Source organism: Acanthochromis polyacanthus, chromosome 21 (assembly GCF_021347895.1).
Source record: "Acanthochromis polyacanthus isolate Apoly-LR-REF ecotype Palm Island chromosome 21, KAUST_Apoly_ChrSc, whole genome shotgun sequence".
In the NCBI taxonomy this organism is placed as follows: domain Eukaryota; kingdom Metazoa; phylum Chordata; class Actinopteri; family Pomacentridae; genus Acanthochromis; species Acanthochromis polyacanthus.
Genome location: NC_067133.1, coordinates 2,630,083 through 2,651,204, shown reverse-complemented (window position 1 = coordinate 2,651,204; position 21,122 = coordinate 2,630,083). Strand labels below are relative to the sequence as shown.

The window sequence follows — 21,122 nt, the reverse complement described above, 5'->3', positions numbered from 1 at the left end:
CATTATATAAGCTCAATCTGCTCCATACGTTTTCCTGATTGAGCCCATGTGCTCTATGGATCAGTCTTCTGTATCCGCTTTCTGCAGGATTTTGTTCCCCAATATCAACACGAGTCAGTGTGAATAACAGATCAAACCGCAACAAAGAGGGAGTGAAATCCTCACCGCATGAAAATGCAGCTGACAAACAAATGCGTTTGGATGAGGGACAGGAAACGCTGATGAGGATGTCAGAGAGAGTGTTGGATATAAGATCCTTTATCGATCATACTCTGCAGTAAACCAGACAGTGGAAAGTACATTTATGCAACAATTCAGGTATTTAATCGCCCCACTTCACTGTGCAGCTCAGATATTGATTTATCAGAATATTCCTTTCAGGCCCATTTGGTGAAGATAATTATTTTTTCCCGTCCCATTGTGTTTAAAGAATTCTCATTATGTAATTTAGTGTTTGAGCTGGTGTGCTCAAGCTGCAGTCAATGGGAGGAGTTTATAGTTCTGTACATGAAGCAACAATTTGTGTCACAGCTAAACCATTTTAACCCTTACATGAGAGTCAAAAATGACCCGGAGAGATCGTTTTCTTGCAACATCTTTGTAGTTAAAAGTCTTTATCGATTCACATTCCAGCTATTCCTCAAAAAACATGTTTCTGATTTCAGTCCATTTAAAGTTTTAGGTCACCTTTCATACTTTTAAAGAAACTGCAATATTTGTATTCCTACCCCATGCTCTTTATCACTGATAAACACAGGAGGTGATGAAGTGCACAGATTTGTTGGGACAGAGAGCAGCAATCGTTGGAGGAAAAGAGTGGAAAAATGTTAACAAAACGGATACTGACATTCTTTATTCTATTCCTGTTCTGTGTAATCTTCTTCATTTTCAATGATCAAAATCTGTTATAAAGTGAAAAAATAAACATGAAATCAATCTTGTGCGGACAAAAATGTAATGCAAACAATAATCCAAATGATTATTCCTAACCAAATGAGAGAAATGGAATAAAAACACACTGATTCTTATATGGGTCATTTTTGACCCACTTATGGATGACTGTAAGCTCCAGTCAGTCGTGCACCTAAGGGTTAGGACAGGAAGAAAAACCATTAAATTAATATGTAACTTTAATGCACAAGTTTTAAGGAGTTTAATCAGTCATTGGAGACTTTAACCACAGCTTTCATGTGTGGTTTTAAGATTGACTTCAATAGCTAATCTTTCACTGTTTTGAAAGAAGTTTTGCAGAAGTTGTTGTGTCCATTTGAAACATATTTTAACATCTGCAGTTTACGGCTGAAACCTGAGTGTGTCTTACTAACATGTTGTGTTTTAGCCTTTGGTAAATATGATAGGTTATCTACTTGTATTTAAAGGCATTATGGAGGCTGTTTTTTTTTTGTTTGTTTAATTTGTCTGATTCGCATAAAATGAATATACTGACCTTTAGTGGACTTGTATGTATGGTTTCTAAAAAAATAAAAAATTTAAAAAAATAACTGTGGACATGGCAGGACCTGAAAAACATCAGCCAATCAACGCGCTCGGACCGAGGCGTTTGGTTTGCTCCCTTTCCTGTCAATCAAAAATCTTCCAGCTCAGGCCTAGTGACGTAGATTACGTACGCCTTGGACTTACGTGTTTTCTGTATGTGTTGCTTTGGTATAGCTTCGGAGTTAGCTGGCGACTTGTTTTGCTCATCTTTCTTTACATAATGGCAGATAAAGATCCAGGGGGACCCAGCCGTAAAAGACAACTTCACGAGTCCTACGCAAGTTTCTGGAGGGGGGCGTTTCTTTGTAAATGTTAAGAGAGGGGAGGTTAGAGGGGGGTGAGGGAGAGGTTGTACATGCGCATGCGCACGCTACGATCAAAGTCGTAGGAAATTAAATCTCCTCTAATGCCTTTAAATTGAGAGTCATTTTTTTCCACCATGATTTACTGACAATGAGCTTTAACTTTGAAAAACCTGAATTTCATTCTTATGCAGACGCCTTTTTGCAAGAATTTATTTATTCAAAGCTTTGAAAATCATCTTTGCTCTCTGGCAAACCATGCAAACAAAAGACATTTTAGTGTTGGAGGCTGTAAAGTGCTAGACGTGATCACCATGGTTACCGAACAATTACACATTTATAACAAAACAGCTTCACAAGCAATCACACATTGTGGACGTTTATGATTTGTGGCTTTGTAATTGCAGTGCTGTCCATGAACACATCAGTAACCACAATGAGTTTCAGATCCTGACCTCACTGTTACACTTCACTACAATGAATACCGATGAATGTCCATACAATAAGACACAGGTAATAACCGATGTAGTTGTGACTGGGAGTAGAAAAATAGTCCTCTTCATGTTGAAATTGCATTAATTACACTTTACAACAGTCCACAGGTTGTGCAGCAAACTTAAAATGCTACTTCTTTCTCTCTAAATAAAGCACTCAAATGGATTTTCTACAAACCTGAGAGAAAACAATCATTTCCCTTATACAAATGACGATTCATAAAGGTTATCTGTGATTTAACAGAGCTGAGATGTGAGTTTAACTTCTACAACACAGAGTCCTGTTGATCGGGAGCAGCAGTTAGAAGATGGATCTATTTGTCCACGGTGAAAGACTGCAGCCCTGTGATGGCTCTGCCCAGGATCAGGGCGTGGATATCATGAGTACCTGCAGGAGGAGATAAACAAAGTCAGAGACAATAAACCAATAAAAATCTAGAGAAGGTAGAGCTCAGGCGGCTGTTAGCAGGGATGGTATACTGATTTTAGGCCTGAAAACAGCAAAAATGTCAACTATGATACAAAAAGTCCTGCAATTATACATTGACCCTGTTAAAATAAGCATTCTTAACTTAATCTACTCAAACATACCGGTGTCATTTTACTTCATATGTGTGTGAATAAATCTGAACTCTCTTCTGCTCCCTCCGCCTCACCTTCGTACGTGTTGACAGACTCCAGGTTCATGGCGTGGCGGATGATGTGGTACTCGTCTGAGATGCCGTTCCCTCCAAGCATGTCTCTGGCCTGTCTGGCGATGTCCAGAGCTTTACCGCAGTTGTTCCTCTTCAGCATGGAGATCATCTCTGGGGCTGCTCTGTTGGAAAAAAAGGCAGTATATTTGCTTAGCATTATTTTTCAGTGACGAGAGTACAGGGCTGTCTGTGCGTCTGAATTACACCAATCAGGGAAAGCGGGAAACTCTGGCATTCATTCTGAGTGTCACTTAGATCTTTCTCAGCTTCTTGACACCTCTGAGAAAAACTGAAGGAATGTTTTGTCTTGACAACCTGACTGAAAGAAGTGTGAAGTATGGAGCACTCAAGACACTTCACTGAGAAGATCGAGTTCCTTTACTTTTTCTCATCAATCAGTCTGCCCAGCCGCAGACAGGACTGAAGGCCGATGGTGATGTCTGTCAACATGTCTGCCATTTTCTTCTGCATCAGCTGATTCCTCGCCAGCGGGACACCGAACTGGATTCTGGTTTGGAAAAACAACAGCACAACTAAACATATCGCTGCAACAAAAGTAAATTCAGGATAACAGTATAATCTGTACAAAAGTGTCAGAGCAAATGATCCCACGTCAGTTTTCACGTGTTCCATCTGACCTGTCGAGTGTGTACTGACGAGCTGCATGGAAACAGAACTCTGCAGCACCGAGGGAACCCCAGGCGATGCCATAACGAGCGTTGTTCAAGCAGCCAAAAGGACCCTGGAAACAACAAGAGAGGTGGGATGAGCTGTTACTCGCATTTGTAATTTCACATGAGAAACTGTGCAATGACAACTCATTTTATTTTGGAAGAACATTATAAATGTAAGAGGCACAGTGGTTTGGTGGTCAGCACTGTGTAAACGTGGGGCGGCATGGCTCAGTGGGTAGAGTGGCCGTCTTGTAACTGGAAGGTTGCCGGTTCGATCCTCGGCCTGCCGTGCTCGTGTAGAGGTGTCCCTGAGCAGGACACCGAAACCCTAATTGCTCCTGGTGGGTTGTGGTTAGCACCTTGCATGGCAGCTCCTGCCATCAGTGTGTGAATGGGTAAATGTGACATGTCATCATGTAAAGCGCTTTGGATAAAAGCGCTATATAAATACAACCATTTACCATTTAAACGTGCATCAACAATGTCTATCTTCTTACTCTACCCACCCCCAGGCCGGAGACGTTCGGCAGCAAGTTCTCCTCAGGGACCTCCACCTCGTCCATGAGGATCATGCCGGTGGCCGAGGCCCTCAGGGAGAACTTTCCTTCGATCTTGGGTGTGGAGAAGCCCTTCATGCCGCGCTCCAAGATGAAGCCACGGACCTTTCCGTCGTCACATTTGGCCCAGACTACAGCGATATCTGCCAGAGGGGAGTTGGTGATCCTGAGAGTGAAGCAAAGCAGCTGTCAGGCAGAGAACTTCACATTTAATAAAGACTAAAGAAGACTGATTTACTGGTGGGCACCATACTCAATCAGCCAGACACACCTGTATTTACCAGTTTGAGAAAATATACGGGCTTGTTTTAATCTTTCTTGTTTTTACTGGAATTATAGGAGAACTTTTATTGATAGCATTCAGTAAATACAATAAAAAAGGATAATTGTGCCTCTCAAAACATCAAATGTGTAAAGCACTTGTAAACTTAAGCAGGTGCATGGTGTCAAACAGGAATTTGGCTGTAAAGAGCTCCACCTTGTGGACAACTAATGGCAGAGCATAGATGCCAACATTAATACTGTGTGTCCGTTCTGCATTTGGGCTGCACAGTGAAGTAGTGGTTAGCACTTTCACCTTGCAGCAAGAAGATCCCCGGTTCAAATCCCGGGGTGGGCCTGGGATCTTTCTGCATGGAGTTTGCATGTTCTCCCTGTGCATGTGTGGGTTTTCTCCGGGTACTCCGGCTTCCTCCCACAGTCCAAAAATATGCTGAGGTTAATTGATGACTCTAAATTGTCCGTAGGTGTGAATGTGAGTGTGATTGTTTGTCTGTATATGTAGCCCTGTGACAGACTGGTGACCTGTCCAGGGTGTCTCCTGCCTTCACCCGAGTCAGCTGGGATAGGCTCCAGCACCCCCGCAACCCTAGTGAGGATAAAGCGGTGTATAGAGAATGGATGGATGGATGTTCTGCATTTACTCATCAGCTCTGTGTGAGTTGTTTAACTGAACTGTCTGCTATTTTTAAAGTTAACAATGCCCAAAACACAGCCTGGCTTTTTAATGTTTGTGATTCTCTGTCATCCAGGTCATGACAATCCTAAGAGCTCACCTTCACTTGGACAAAATAAGGAAAGCAAGTGAGTAAAATTCAGAACTGCATGGAGGGCGACCAGGGCAGAGCTGTTGTAAATCAGAGAGGTTAAGGCTCAGAGTGACTGGCCTGGACTGAGTATTATTAGATGGAGATCCTGCACCAGCCTCATGTACATCCTGACATTCAGTCCATCAGCTGCTGGGGTGGGATGCTGAGAGTGAGTCACTTAGATGGAGGTGGTGGGTGTCTTAGACCTGCATGGCAGCTGTGGGATAACATTAGAGGGCAATGGGCTCCATTACCATGGTATGATGGACTGTTTCTGAGCCTCAGAGTCTGTTAAACTTTAAACTTTCTATTTTGGTTCTGTTGATTCATGGCAGTCTGAATCATTTATGTGAAACCATTAGACGTTCTATAAAGCAATCTTCTTATTGTACTGATGACGTTTCTTCATTCAGAAAAATATATTTAACATCACGCTGTTTTGCAGACATACAGACGTACCAACTCTTTGAGCCATTCAGAGTGTAGGTGCGACTGGATGGATTGTATTTGGCTCTGGTCTCCATGCCAGCCGGGTCACTGCCGTGGTTCGGCTCCGTCAAGCCAAAGCACCCCAAGATCTCTCCACGAGCTGTGAGAGACAGAGGGAATGACTCAGTAAAGAATACGCCACAGAGCTCAGTCACTCATCTTTAGTTTTTAACAGCTGAAGCATTAATGTGTGACAACAGAATTCTCCATTTATGGTTGATAAGTTAAAACAAATGCGACCGACTGCTGATAGATAAAATGCTGCTGTTTTCTCTTCTTACCCAGCTTGGGGAGGTATTTCTGTTTCTGTTCCTCCGTGCCATAGGCGTTAATGGGGTGCATGACCAGTGACGACTGCACGCTCATAACTGAGCGGTAGCCGCTGTCCACTCTCTCTATTTCTCTGGCAATCAAACCATAGGCCACATAACTGGTCCCAGCACAGCCGTAACCTTAAGATCAAACACAGCAAGAGGAATTACCTGAAGTGTTATTCTAAACAGAATGTAAGGCGCTAAATAAGAATTCAATGAAAGTTACTGGGTGGTATCTGGCCACACATCAGAAATTTCTGAAAACCAAACAGCACACAGGCCCAGAGTGCACAGGGCCAAAGTCCTTCCAATGTCATGTAACTGAAAGATCTGTGGCGGTTATACAGTAGGATAAAAGTTAAACTATAACATAAACAATCAGCTATCATAAACACACATCTGTGGCTGAGAAATGTCCTGACTGACCTTTAATAGTTGGGCCCAGGATACCCAGCTCTCCCATCTCAGAGATAATTTCTCTGTGGAACACTGAAAATAAAAAACAGCTGTTATATTCCAGGAGTTTCTCTGTTTAAACTAAGATTACGCCAAGACGTTAGTTACCCGATATGTGTCAGTATCCCATTAAGAAACTGTGATTAGCATAAACAATCATCTGTTTACTCTCCTTCAGTTCATTTTCTGTTAATGTTTCTAGTTTTTAGTATTAGTATACAGTCACTTTACACACTTAAGACACTTCACACAAACACTTTTAGAAACTTACATTTTGTACTTTACATTATTTGTTATTTTCTATTTTACTACTAACATCTGTGTAATTGTGCATATTCCACTAGCCTTTGCTTTTTGCTTACTCTACTCAAAATAATTTCTTCCAGGATGTATAAAGTAGATCTTATCTTAACAGAACATCACAGATTTGAGTGAAACATGCTAACTCACTTACACTGAACAGAAAATTGAGCTTTGAATTAAGAACTTAAGATCCAGCATGTTAGAAAATAGATACAACTCTCTCACCTTCATGTCTGTTTGCCATCAGGATGCGAGGCATGAGTTTCTCTTGGCAGTAGGTCCGGAAGGAATCTCTGATCATGATCTCTTCCTCTGTCAGCTGGCCCTCCAGATCCAGCGCGTCACGCCAGTTGAACTGGACCTTAGCTGATAGATGTAATGTAAGGCCATTAAAAACATTCTAAAATATATTTACTGATAAGATTTTCAGTTTCAAAAATATGAGAGGTTGTCAATACTTACGTGCTTTAGACTTCTGCTGAGTCTTCTCTGCATCTGTGAATAAAAATTATATTATTATATTGCACAAAATTGAAGGATTTAAGTTGTGCCTATTTAAAATGTTATAAAACATACACAAACAAAATAAAACTCTGCTTGTCCATTGAAAATAGCAAAGGAATATGAAAGTGTCGTTTTGAGTTATAGCACTGTCTAAGACTAAGGTACTTCCTTAAATAATTAAATGCAGTTTTGACCTCTTTTTCAAACTACAGACTGTGCTATAACTAATGCAGTTTGTAGAATGATTCTTCAAGTCAGACACAAAGAAAATATCAACATTCACACTTGTTGACACTTGCTGTAGCGCATCCAATATGCAATTTTATGTAAATTTGTGATAATCAAAATGCCCAACAAATGAATTTTTTTTCATGTCCGCTACCAGTCAAAAATTTGGACACACCTTTTCATTCAATGCTTTTTATTTATTTGTATTATGTTCTACATTGTAGATAAATAGTAAAGATTAACACTTCTTTGTTTACAACATAATTCAATGTGTATTCTTGTATAGTTTTGATGTCTTCAGTATTAATCTACAATGTATAAAATAATAAAATAAAAACCACTGACTGAAAAGGTATGTCCAAACTTTTGACTGGTAGTGTATGTGCAAATATCTTTTTTGCACATGCTGCTGATTGTGTTGTGCTGCTGTAGGCTAATGACGAATGGCATGACGCCACTGATTGTGGTGAAACAACTTCTTAAAACATTCATATCTCTGCAGCTGCTGTCAGTACTAACCGTGTCTGGCAGGCGCTGCAGTTCCCTGCGATCTGGAAGCAGAGACGATGGCACATCTGTGAGGGTTTATCAGGAGACGGCCCACAGCGCTTCTCAATGCCATGATGAAGATCAGTCTATAAAATGATAAGGCAGTTATGATGCACAATCATTAACCTGGTGATGTCGAGTTTAACAATAAGTCACCCATGCAGCTTACAGTAGAAGAACTGGCAGCAACTTTGACAACTGTCTTTCTAAACTGTAAATAAATGCTTTAAGAGTTAAACTGGTGCTATCAGAAGACGTTGTAAGTGTGTTATATGTCAATGCAGGACTGAGTGAGTTAAGAAGTGCTAATATAAGCAATCGTATCTGTCAAAATGTACAATGTAATGACATCTGCTGCTACTGACGCGTTATCTCTTCTCTTCTTCTCAGTGTATTGAAATGAAGCAAGCTGTCAGTGTAAAGAAAAATCCCTGGCCAGCTGAGATAACCTGGGTGGCCTCAGATAACTCCACTGTAGCTACAAGCTAATAGCGCTAGCTCTCGACAGCTAGCTCACAATTTGGTTGTTATTTACATATTTTTGTCATAGCTCTAACACCAGTGTACTGTCCGTAAAACTTGCGTTGAAAATAAGAATTAAAAGCACAGTGATAGCTATGTAAAGTGTAATTACCTGTGATAAAACGCTAGCCCTGCTGCTGGTATCTCTTGGCTCCGGTTCACACTGACGGCCAACGTCAAAACATGAACATACGTCATCACGTAGAGCACGCAAAACTTGGGCGCCATGTTGAGTGTGGAGTCCTCGCTGTCTATGGCTTAAACCAGTCCCCCAAATGAATGAACCGAAGTCAGTTGTTTTTGTACGCCGTTGCTTATTTTCTGTTTGTGAAGGCTGCACTGACACAATCTGAGACTAAGACAGGAAAACTATGAATAAATGCCTTGTTTGTGTTCGTTCATCATCACCAAAAATGGCTGCATGTAGAGGACACTTTAGATGACTCTGATTGGTTCATTAATGGGGGAGTGAAGTTGGCTTTGTTCATGTTTATGTTCTCAGAAAAAAATGATTCCAGTTAGAAGGAAGGATGCCAGTCACTGCCAACTTCTCAACATGTAAGCATCTTATTTCTCGACAGTACAATAAGTACTCAGCCCAAATTGTTCTCATGCTAGTCTAGTGCTTCTGTCTACTGGGTTTTTTGACCATTAACAGACATAATTGAGCTTCATGTCTCAGATTTTCTAAAATTAACTTTTCCTCAGATGTATTTTTTTAAAATTTCAAATATTTTTAAAAAAGCTATACTTTCTTGTTTTTTTCATTTAATTTCAGATGAAAAATATTATACATTTTACTCCAACTATCTAAATAACTGTCAAGTTAAAAATATACGAATGAGCAGGTGTTATTGTTACACAGTCTGTATTGTACACAATTTTACAACATATATACACTACCTATCAAAAGTTTGGACACACCTTCTCTTTCAGTGCTTTTTAAAATTTCGTTGTATATTTTTCTACATTGTAGATTAATACTGAAGATTAACTCATTTTTTGCTTAAAAAAATTCCATATGTATTATTTTATAGCTTTGATGTCTTCAGTATTAATCTACAATGTATAAAATAATGAAAATAAAGCCACTGAATGAGAAAGTGTATCCAAACTTTTGACTGGTGGTGTATAATTAACTTACTTTATATATGAATACTTTTTAAAGTAAATTTTATTATTTTCATTTTTTTGACCAGTGCTTGAAAGTATTTACTTAAGTAAGTACCTAACCAGAAGTGGGTGACGATATATGAATTGATATATTTACGGGGAGTAACTTGTACCAATTCAGCTGCAGACATGTAGTAAGACAACAGTTGACATATGACACTAAAAACAAGAATGCCATACAAACAGTTAATGCTGGTAAACAGTGGTATCTAGTGGTGGAACTGAGCTAGTACATGTACTCAAATACATACTATCGAGCACTACAAGCGACATTATGTTGCTAAAATTAGTTTAATCAGCACCAGCTACATGTTGTTTATATGTTCAAGAGAATTTTCTGTTGCACTTTCATAAAGACATGGTTATAAAAACAGAAAGATTTTTTCCCCCCATAAAACGGTTAAAATCAAAGCACGGACTGTTAAAATCAAAGCATGGAATGTTACCTTTAAATACCTTAAAGCTTAAAAATACCAGCTCCTAAATTCTCCACTAATGCCACCAGACAGTGTTTCTCATTTCACAGTGGACATTAGAAATTCCCTCCAGTGCCACAGAAGCCATTATACATCTGTTTTTATGTGTAGATCTAAAAATAAGTTGAATTTAGTGTGTTCAGAGGGCCTCCATCATGCTACAGTAGTGCATAATATCATTTTATTGCATCTATGCACTCCAATAGGGTTATTCTGTGTGGTGACTTTTTTAATCTTTTGATAATATACTTTACTTTTGTATTTCCACAAATGTGTTTTTTGTTTTTTTTTTACAAAGTATTATGTTTACTTTTATTTGCATGAAGCAGTGATTGTCACCTTACAGCCTGTAGGTTAATTCATGTTTACAATAGGGTGCCAGCTGGCCTGCGGATCATGTTCTGATTCACAATAATGAAGTCACAATGAGACCCATTACTCATCTTTCTGCCTTATTGTACTGTACTGTATTTTTTATTAACAGACCCTTCTCCTCCTGTCATTTTACAGAAGTGGCTCTCAGGCAAACCATCGTCCCTGGGGTAAAGGATCTTCATACCTGGTCCACATGCAGCAGCTGCAGTGACTCAGGGAGTGCAGAGTGAGTCAGACCAGGCCATGTTTTGCCTGTGATCTGAATTATGAATGAATAGATTGCTTTTATAATTAATGTTGTCTTGAATTTCATCAGGCAAATAAAAGTTATGCTATGTCATTGCTTTGATGCATTCTTGGCCATGAAGACATTTTTCCCCCTGGGAATGAGTACTGGTGGCCTAATAAATCATCTAAACCTCGTCATGTTTTAATAAGTACACAGATGAGCTGCATTGCCGTTGCTTATTAGATATAGAGAAATAAACATATATATATAAGTGATGTGATTTTAGAGTGTTAAACAGCTTATTGGACAGTTAAAGTTAACGGTACTCCAATTAATCCAGACTGCAAGATATGGTCCCCGCCTTCGCTCTGTGATTAGCTCCTCACCTTGTCACTCACCGCGTCCCGTATTCTCATTGGTCGGCCCCTTCCTCGAAGGAATACCCCTTTAAATGTTGGCAGGACAGTCAAGATTTTGGAGCGGACTTGTACGAAGTGCACAAACTGACAGAAGTGCCGCACAACAACCCCTGCCAGAGCTGGAAATATGCTGTAAAGTCGTCGCCTGTGAGAAGCTGAGGTCCAGAAGAAACACTCCGTAATCATGGAACTGGAGGAGAAACCTAAATATGGTAATTATTTAAAGCCCAAACGGACACGCTGCACTTCATTTGTTCTGGGACCTTATCGTCGGTTACATCTACAGCTGAGCTGCTAGCTTTGTTTTGACGCACGGTTGTGTCGTTAATCTCTGTGAAAGCGTATATTGAAGTTATTTCAGAGATGTAATTTAATTTTTGTCCTGCCTTTTATTGTTTGAAGTTAGCTGCGACCACTTTCACTCGGACCTCGTGAACTTTTACAGACACCAGCTAGCTAAAACCCACCTCTTCAGTCACAGTTTCAGCGATTTTTAGTATTGTTTTGAAAATTCAGGACGCCTTTAAGTAAGCTGCTGGTCCAAAGTGCCACATTTATTGGGGGTGAACGAAGTCCCAGTTTGTCCTGTGCTTGTCCAGTTGCTGCCACATTCCTCAGACTGGTATGGAAGGCAGCAGGAGCTTAGCTGACGCCCAGCTATGTATAGAGCCCAGCTTATTAGAAAATACCTCAATCAAGTGAAGAGCGTCTCCATTTGTCTCCTAAGTGTGTTCACTCTTAGTGTTCTGTTTCGTTTCATCCACTTTTGCTGAATTGGTCAAAAATGACCACATGTTCAGTTCCTTAATGTGGTTGTAATTACGCATTCCTTCCCCAAAATGCTAGATAAAATATGTTATTATTCAGTGGTGAGACATACAGCTGTGGGATTGTTCACAGGGAAGTGCAATTCATGTCAATAAATGATTAACACATCATAAAGGAGGAGCTTGTTTACTCCCACATGGGCTTGTTTTGCTCAATAACCTAGTCTTTTGTGCCCACTTAATTAGTCTATTTGAGGTATATTTTGCATTATTACTTCACATTTCAGCAGCGTGTGGAGCTTGAAGTAGAGATCCTCTTCGCTGGCTTTCATAGTGTTTTCCTGCACACGGCCTTTTCCACTCTGCTTGCCACATGATGCCTAATTGATTCACTTTACCAACCCTCCGACAAAGGCAGTGCGTACCATGAGTGTGCTTGTTTGTCAGAAAGAAAGCGAGCTTGTCAAGGATTTGGAAATAAAACACGGAGTCAGGAATAAACAGTGGACAAACTAGTCGCTAAACAAGAAACCAACAGTGGTGTATGTACTTAACCCTGTAAAACCCACTATTGCAGAAATACAACATCAGTTTTTTAAAATATAATTTTCTATTTTTGCTCATTTTTTCTTTATATATATATATATATATATATATATATATATATATATATGTATGTATATATTCTTTTTTCTCATTTTCTTCTAATATTATTGCTATTATTATTGTTATCGTGTATATTTTTGTTTCATTTTGGTTTGCAGATATGTATATATATATATATATATATATATATATATATATATATATATATATATACACACACACAAATTTATATATATATAATTTTTGTTTATTATATATTTTTTTTGCTTTTTTATATTTGTTTTATTTACACACATATATGTAGTTTCTTTTTTGTTTTTGTATTTTTTTTCTATATTTCGGTTTATGTATTATTACTATTGTTATTATTTATATTTATATATTTTATTTCAGTTTATGTACATATATATACAGTTTTGTTTTTGCTCATTTTCTTATATATATAGTTTATTTTATTTATTTATTTGTTCATTTTTTCTATATTTGGATTTATATATTGTTACTATTATTATTAGTATTATTCGTATACTTTTTTTAAAAAAAATTCTATATTTATCTATTTTCTATTTTTTTGTTGTTGCTCATTTTCTTCTACATTTGCGTCTTACAGGCTAAAGAAATGCCTGATTTGTTAGCAACAGCCTCTAGAAACCTTTAGTGGAGCACACATGCTAATATTCCTCACTGCGTCTTGAACTTGAGAGCAGCTAAAAGACAGCTATAGGATCTACCACACTTTTACATGTTGGGAGTAATTTCAGGCTGAGATATATGAAGAAACCTAAATGACAGGATCTGGAGCAGCCGTGCAGCCTTGCCCCGGTGCAGATGAGGGGTTATTATAAGCCATATTTAGGAGGGTGTTTCTTCAAACCTTACCCTGAGACCTACTGGGTTTGTTAAAGCTACATTTGCACATTTACTCCTTGTCCTTTTCTGCTAGTTTCCAGCTCAGTTTCTGGACTGTACAGTTTTTCCTGCTTAACAAACAGCCAAAAACATCTGTTACTGCAGCCACTCGTTTCCACTTAAATGTGCCTGATCATACCCTCACAGCCCAAACCGGATCATGTGACTCTGCTAACTTTCTTGTGGTTCTGCCAGTTTGAACACAGTCTGAAATACAGAGACATGTTCAGAGCAGTACAAGCCTGACTGGACCCTACACTCTTCCATAAGTGGGTCAAAAATGGCCTGAATAATGTGTGTTTATGCCATTTCTGTCATTCTAATTAAGAATATGAATCTGTATTATTATTTTTGTCCACACATATGTTTATTTTTGACTTTATAACAGATTTTGATCACTGAAAGAAGAATATTACAGAGAACAATAATAGAAGCTCCGTTTTGTTGCCAATTTTCCACTCTTTTCCTCCAAGTTAGTTCACTGCATCACCTCTTGTATGGTATTATGAGTGAAAAAGAGCTTGCTGTTGTACCACAAATATTACAGTTTCTTTAAAAGTATAAAAAGTGACTTAAAGATTTAAATGCAGTGATATCAAAGACATGTTTTTCGAGGAATAGCTGGAAAATGAAATGATAGAAGCTGTTCATTACAAAGATACAGCAAGAAAACGACCTCACTGGGTCATTTTTGATGCATCTAAGGGTTAAGATGAGACAGTTAGTCTGGAGAGAAGAGGAAATATAAATGGAGAGTCATTACGCAGGTCTGCCACAGTGAGCTCTCCTCTTTATATATCACCAGTGTTAATGGGGTTTCTCTACTAGTCAGCAGCTGTCTTTGTAGGTCAGGTCTAAGCTCACTGGCCTCTACAAAACTACTACTAATTTTTCTCTTCTTAAAGCTTTTTAGAGATAGTAGTCCCGATTATGTCCAAGTAGCGGCGTCATTTACTCTAAAGATTACGTCCAGAAAGTATCTTTGCTTCATTTTTTGCCGGTGTTTGTAAAAAGTTCCTGGAATTTTGCCTCTTTCTCATACTTTATGTGCTTTAATTGGAAAGTTCTTGGTTTCACTTTGTGCCATAATGACAGGAAGAGCTGCTGTGTGTGTAACAGCAGCGATAAGAAGTCAGTGTGTTTTGAGTCGACTTAATATTATTAGAAGTGAAAGCGGAAATTCCCTGAAGAGTACAGATTGTAGAGGGTGGTGTTGTGACAGGAATATCTCAGCGAGGTGGACAGAGGTCATGTTTAGATCAATTCCAGCTGCTGTGTGAAAATATTACATGTTCTTTTCACAGAGAAATCTTTCTTACAGATGTTCACAGACAGATGCATCCAATTTTGAGCACAGATTTCCCCAAAGGATACATACTGTAGTTTTTTTCTTTCTGTGATTGTTGTGCAGCTTCCTTTGTAGCACCAAAAATAGGCTGAACTTGGACTTGAAGCGCTCCACACCCTCCTTCTGTAATGAAAGACATGTGGGAGACGTTCAGGGAGGGCAGCAGCTGTAACCTCCACATGTGATTAGAGTCGGCCTACTGTGCTGCGCTCAAATAATAGTGCAGGTAAAATGCTATTTTTGCGCAATTCCTGAAGCATAGCAGAGGACATAATGTTGCCTGGTCATAAAAAGTACAGTTACATGTATGTTTCTGTTGTAGCAGCATGTCAGAATGTCTCGATGTCTCAAGTAAAACCGAGGCGAGATCCTCATTTCTGGCTAACCGTAGCATGTTCAGAACTACAAAAAGACTCTAAAAGCTGCATCCCTGATCTTTATATTTATCTGTTTCTTGTGGCATTTATTTTAGGGCTGCGACTTTAACGCATTCATTTTGATTAGTTCAATAAAATCCATCAAAATGACACCATTTATCAGACCCAGAAACTATGAAAACAGAATGAATCTGTGGATTTTCAACTCTTTGAAGCTCCTCAAACTACTTATGCTCATGCTGTGTGCTATTCAGTGGGAAAACTGAACTAAATCAAGGCTTAAAATCATCAAAATCACTTTTTTCTTTCTGTCCCATTTTATAAAAATGTATAATTTTTAAATTATAAACACTTCTGTCTATTCATTGATTCATCTGCCAACCAAAATTTATTTGAATTGAAAAACTTTACTTATTGTGTCAAAAAAAAAGCCGTGAATCACAGTTAATTACTTACAAAGCCTCTAATTAATCAGATAAATGTTTTTAATTGGGTCTCACCACTAATTCATTTATTTAATCACTCATTTTGTCACTACATTTGTTTAGTTTGCATGTATATTTACTCATTTCTGTAATTTACGAATGAAAGAACTCGTGTTGTTTCCACATCAACATGTAAACTGAAGCCTAGCTGGATGTGAATCACTTTCCCATGAACAATGATAAACATCAGCATTGCCACACACTCTGTCTTCGCTGAATATGCAGGGTCCTTCGCTAAAGCAGGACTCTGCATATTCACTTTTAAAGGGAATTTCGTGCATCTAAGAGCTCTGCTTCCACTCAAAAAGGACCAATCGTGTGCCGCCTACTTCAGTCAAGAGGAAAAAGCTGTTTTATTGGAGAGCAATACAGAATGTAAACTGTTTATATTGTAAAAAGTGCTGTGACTGCCAATGATCCAAGAGAAAAATGCCGGCAGAAAACTTTTTCTAACGTAGCGGCTGCATGTTGGAGATCTGAAACGATTTTCACAGATTTAAACTTTTTCGTTCACTGTCCCAGAGAGAAGGATATGTGGTTATAATTTTACTTTATTGCCAAATCAAAGTGAAATGAATGTTCCTGATTTAACATTCTACATCATAAACAACCCTAGAGTCATTTATTTTCTAATCTAAGTTCTATTCATTGCGATGGCAGCAGTGTAAAGATTGAGCAGTAAATCAGAACCAAGCATAAGCACTTATTTACAAAGTTTCTGCATCATCCGTTCAATACATGCTGTTTTTAGTGACATGTGCCTGTTGCAGCTCATTTAAATAGGACATAACCACTTCCTAAGCAGGTTAACTGTACAGCATAACTTACCGCAGCTTCAATAAAATGCCACGTCATTGACACTGAAAACTCTGCTGTATGACTCACATACCTTGCTGACACATTAGTTTTGCTTCCTAGTACAGTCCTCTGAAATCTCATTAGACACAAGTTCGAAGCAACTAGTTTACCTGAAGATTAGAGAAAACAAAGGAGGACTTTGGGTTTAGTTTGAAGGACAACGCTGATACAGATTGTTTCTTTGTAAAGTCAGTGTGGCCTTTCATAATTAAATCAAAGCTCTTACACGTGTAGCAAACGTTATTGTATTTACTAATGATGTTGGGAAATGCTCAAGAGTCGTCTGGTTGCACATTGGAATTGGATTAAATTCAGTGGAGAGCTTTTAATAGATTAAAACAAAAATCTGGTGTCACCGCGTTGCCCCGCATGCCGCGCTGTCTGCCATGACATGCTTTTCAAAATACAGGGTCGGGATTAGTTTCACATGAGCGTGCTGTGTTGCATCGTACTGCGCTCTAATACATCCAGTTCCTAAGAAACTACTGTCCTCGGTTTCCCTCGAAGAAGAAGTTTACGGTTTGGAAAGTACAGCAAAGACAAGACTCTCTCTGGTAGTTTCTGTGTGCAGCAAAAAAAAAAAAAAAAAAAAAACGAGAACAGAATGGAAACTTTCAGTCATTCCAGCTCTTTCTTTTTTTTTTATTTTCCAGAGTGTCTGTTGAAAATATTTGCAGCGTTTAGTCTGTCTGTGGACTCTTTGTTAACGCGATGAATTCATTTAGCATGCTCTGATTGCTTCTGGCTGTCGAACAGAAACGGATCCAGAATATTCAGGCGCCAAGAATGAAAGCAGAAAAGAGTTGTGGCGTGCAAGATTTGTAATTTCTCTCGTTGTGTCCCATGCAGCGCTGTGGTGTTGGTCCAGTGTTGTTTGTTGATGATTGCTTACATATTTCACTTCCTGTGCTACAGATACTGTTATAGATAAATAGACAGACAGGCAGACAGATAGATAGATTTTCTCCATTTTGAAGTTGAAGAGTTCATTTGCAAAAACAGATAACTCCGTTTTGATACATTTTCAGAAAACTTTTTTTTTATTGGTTACTTGAAATAATATCAATCAAACTGAAGTTGAGTGGATTTGACTCAGTAGAAAAATACATGACAAAATAGAGAAAAATTAAATTATTAGTGTTCTTATTATGGGCTGTACAGTGCCGTAGTGGTTAGCACTTCCGCCTTGCAGCAAGAAGATCCCCGGTTCAAATCCTGGTCTGGTCCTGGGATCTTTCTGCATGGAGTTTGCATGTTCTCCTTGTGCATGCGTGGGTTTTCTCAGGGTACTCCGGCTTCCTCCCACAGTCCAAAAACATGCTGAGGTTAATTGGTTACTCTAAATTGTCCGTAGGTGTGAATGTGAGTGTGATTGTGTGTCTGTATATGTAGCCCTGTGACAGACTGGTGACCTGTCCAGGGTGTCCCCTGCCTTCACCTGAGTCAGCTGGGATAGACTCCAGCACCCCCCACGACCCTAGTGAGGATAAAGCGGTGTATAGAGAATGAATGGATGTTCTTATTATTATTATCTCAAGTAAACAATTTTTAAAAATGAGTTTTCTGAAAATAGAGTTGCCTGTTTTTGCAAATGAACTCTTCAGTTGTTCCCCCCATTCCCACATAAAATTTTACAGATTTTTTTAAACAAAAGGAGACCTGTATAGATGCATGAATAAATAAACCCATCAATCAATAACCAACCCTTCCTTTTTAACCCTTTGATGCGCAACATGGGTCAAAAGTGACCCAAATCCAGTGGAAAATGGGCATGTCCTGACTCACACTGCACACCAAAGGGCTAAAATAGTGTTTCAGTTGATGTTAACATGCAGAATGGCTTCACTGCAACTGATTTCAAATGTTAAAGTTTTGGATTTACAGGGAGGCCTTCAATGTTGGCTGCTCATTTCCCCTGCATTGTCTTTACTTTATCTACGTATTTAATCATAGTGCTCCAAACAGAGTCAGATTTTTAGTACGACCCCTTCAATCTGCCCTTAGTTTTCTAAGTTTAACAACAGATTTTCTTCAGATTTCCCTCGTTGTCTGCTTTGGTCACCATGATTTTCATGAATCTGCAGAATCAATGCTCTCTGGTGGTCTAGTGGTTTGGATTCGACACTCTCACAGCTGCAGTCAGGGTTTGGTTCCCAGTCAAGGAACTTGCATTTTACAGAATTTCCTTCTAGGAATTAGTAAAGTCAGTCTAAGTCGATTGTCTAATAACATCTGAGGGATGTACTATGAAGCAAGTTCAACACGGCCAGGCTTTCGTTGCATGAGCTGGCTGAACGAAACCTAAAACCCAGATTGATGCTAATGGGATCAGCTTTCTTTGTTAAACCAGGTTTGGATCCCTTTAGAAGATGTGGCGATTGATGCATTATTTGACTCATTAGCAAAACAAAATGGACAGAAATTGTGTTCTGTCTACTTCAGCCTGGTGGAACAGATTTTTATAATAGAAAGCTACGAGGAATGCAATTATTTTTATGACACAAACCACTGAGAACAGAAGAATGCTGTTAGAAGACTGTTAATCATGAAGTTGTGGTATTAATTTTCACTGCTCACTTATTTCTAATATGACAGCTGCACATTCAAGCTTTTAAACTTTAAACCTAAGTTCACTTCAGAGTCAAATTATTCTCATTTACTGAATATTCTCATTGATAAATACCAAGAAAATATTCCATTTTCTAAACTGTGTTCTATTACCTACGTTAAAAGCAGTGTAAAACTGACCTGGCAGCAGATTTGAACCAAACATATAAACAAATTTATGCATTTTCTGCAGCAGAAACGGACTGAATCCATGTATGTAGGTTCCACATACAGTTTGCTGCTCTAACTGCTGATGAACATGTGGCTCCAAGTCAATTTAAATCTCAAACTCTGCACATATCCTACTCCGGTTCAGGTCAGCTCAGCAGCATAAGTCACTGTGGTGGTCCAGCAGGTTAAAAACTCTTGATTTTTTTGCTCAACATACCTCACAAGCTTGTCAGTTTTAAATCAAAACCCCGCTTTGAACCGACATATGATGGAATCAATTCATTTTGAGCCGCTCTACAAGTCTAATTGTACAAAAATAATCGATTTTTATGCCTGATATTGTGAGCCGTCACTTCAAAGTTGATGGAATTTGCGGTGATAAACATCCCACACACCTGAATCCAATCATCCCTCCTCCACAGCAGCTTCACAAAGCACCACCAGAGGCAGAATTCTCCCTTGTTTTCTGCAAACACATGTTTCTCATAACATCTACACAACTTTAGTTTTCCACAGACTTCAGTCTCCACCCTCTTTCACATGCTCACACCTCCTCGTTTTCTTCAGAACCGTCCTGTCGATGACTTTACTTGGGCGATCCGGATGGCTTTTTAGGGACCGAAGCAGAGTACAAAACCAGCGGATCTTTTGGAGGAGGCAGGAAATAGTGGGAGATGCACAGGTGGAGCACAGACTGGAAAGAGGCAGTAGTTTCAGGATAAACACCGGGGGGGAAGTGTGGGGTTAGGTGGAGCTTTCCTGGCTGCACAGGCTATTCAGGGACAGGTTGGACTGGTTTCTCCCTCCACAATACCTGTGTCTCCCTCACTCTCAATCATTTATACCAGCAGAGAGGGAAGAAGACGTGAACCAGATAGGGAGGCTGTGGAAAGAGTAGAGTTCTCCGTGCATTTCAGCGTTTGGCCCAGAAAGGAATTTCAACATGCCCGAGGATGGAGAGTTTTACGGAAAGAACGGTAACTGCTCTGTTTAATCTTCACTCACATCTTGTTTTGTGATTCTCTGTTCACATCAGAAACAGTAAACAGGCCAAGGATTGTTGGTTGACGTCTAGGCTTTGTTTTCCTCACTGCTTGGAGATAAATCTGTCTCGTTAAGCGGGTAAATAGTGAAACTGGAGCGGCAGTATCGGCTTGTCAACACTGCAGAGTTAAAAAAGGTGTGTGTGTTTGTGTGGAACCTTTGCTGATTGTACAGGTGTGTGGGAGCAGGGAGCTCTTATCAAGGTTTCTTTTCAGTGCAAATGTTACTGGGCTGAATGTAGAACATGAAGGACAGGGCTTTCTTTTCCTCTGAAGCTGAATCTGTTGCTACAGTCCCATATTCGTGATCTTCTTGGAGCATGGAGGGTTGTTTGTTTGTTTGTGTGTAATTGTGACAATGTACAGTTGCTATTTATGTGAAATAACAGTCTCTAGATCTCAGAGGTGACAGCACCAAATCACTACATGTCTGTGAAACCCAACGCCCATTCTCTTTCTAACAGGAAGCTGTGACTTCTGTAAAAGCCTGTCTGGTAAATGCTTACTGCAGCATTATCCCACTGACCATATACATAATTAATACGTAAAGACGTCACAGTGAATATCATACATTGGTCAAGACTCTAAGGTGTCAGGATCATGCTAC

The 21,122-nt window shown here is 39.1% G+C and overlaps 2 protein-coding genes across 4 annotated transcripts in view; one reads left to right on the top strand and one right to left on the bottom strand.

Annotated features, from left to right (window-relative positions):
• Positions 1 to 1,996: 1,996 nt before the first annotated feature.
• LOC110952759 (glutaryl-CoA dehydrogenase, mitochondrial-like) lies at positions 1,997 to 8,929 on the bottom strand. The gene is made up of 12 exons (XM_022196468.2): positions 8,785 to 8,929; positions 8,121 to 8,236; positions 7,332 to 7,364; positions 7,095 to 7,235; positions 6,537 to 6,599; positions 6,078 to 6,248; positions 5,767 to 5,896; positions 4,169 to 4,385; positions 3,627 to 3,730; positions 3,371 to 3,496; positions 2,950 to 3,110; positions 1,997 to 2,681 (listed from the first exon to the last, which is right to left on the bottom strand). Exons 1-12 carry the CDS (start codon positions 8,898 to 8,900, stop codon positions 2,608 to 2,610), a joined length of 1,452 nt encoding a protein of 483 aa, XP_022052160.2. The 5' UTR covers positions 8,901 to 8,929; the 3' UTR covers positions 1,997 to 2,607.
• Positions 8,930 to 11,271: 2,342 nt separating this feature from the next.
• The window catches only part of LOC110952757 (choline transporter-like protein 2), a 29,467-nt gene continuing 19,616 nt past the window's right edge, over positions 11,272 to 21,122 (top strand). Inside the window, exon 1 of one of the 3 annotated variants that reach the window (XM_051941269.1) lies at positions 11,272 to 11,556. In XM_051941269.1, coding sequence (XP_051797229.1) covers positions 11,529 to 11,556 — 28 coding nt within the window. In that variant the 5' untranslated portion in view covers positions 11,272 to 11,528. Of the gene's footprint in view, positions 11,557 to 20,026; positions 20,450 to 21,122 lie in introns of those variants that run through there. The other 2 variants (XM_051941268.1, XM_051941270.1) reach the window with 2 other exon arrangements.

Bases quoted from the DNA above. Each gene is read 5' to 3' on its own strand.
- LOC110952759 (XM_022196468.2), bottom strand. From the start codon at position 8,900: ATGGCGCCCAAGTTTTGCGTGCTCTACGTGATGACGTATGTTCATGTT. The intron at 7,236-7,331 runs GTAAGTATTGAC...TACATCTATCAG, and splicing joins TCAGCAGAAGTCTAAAGCAC to CTAAGGTCCAGTTCAACTGG. The intron at 3,111-3,370 runs GTAAAGGAACTC...TTTTTCCAACAG, and splicing joins AGACTGATTGATGAGAAAAA to AGCAGCCCCAGAGATGATCT.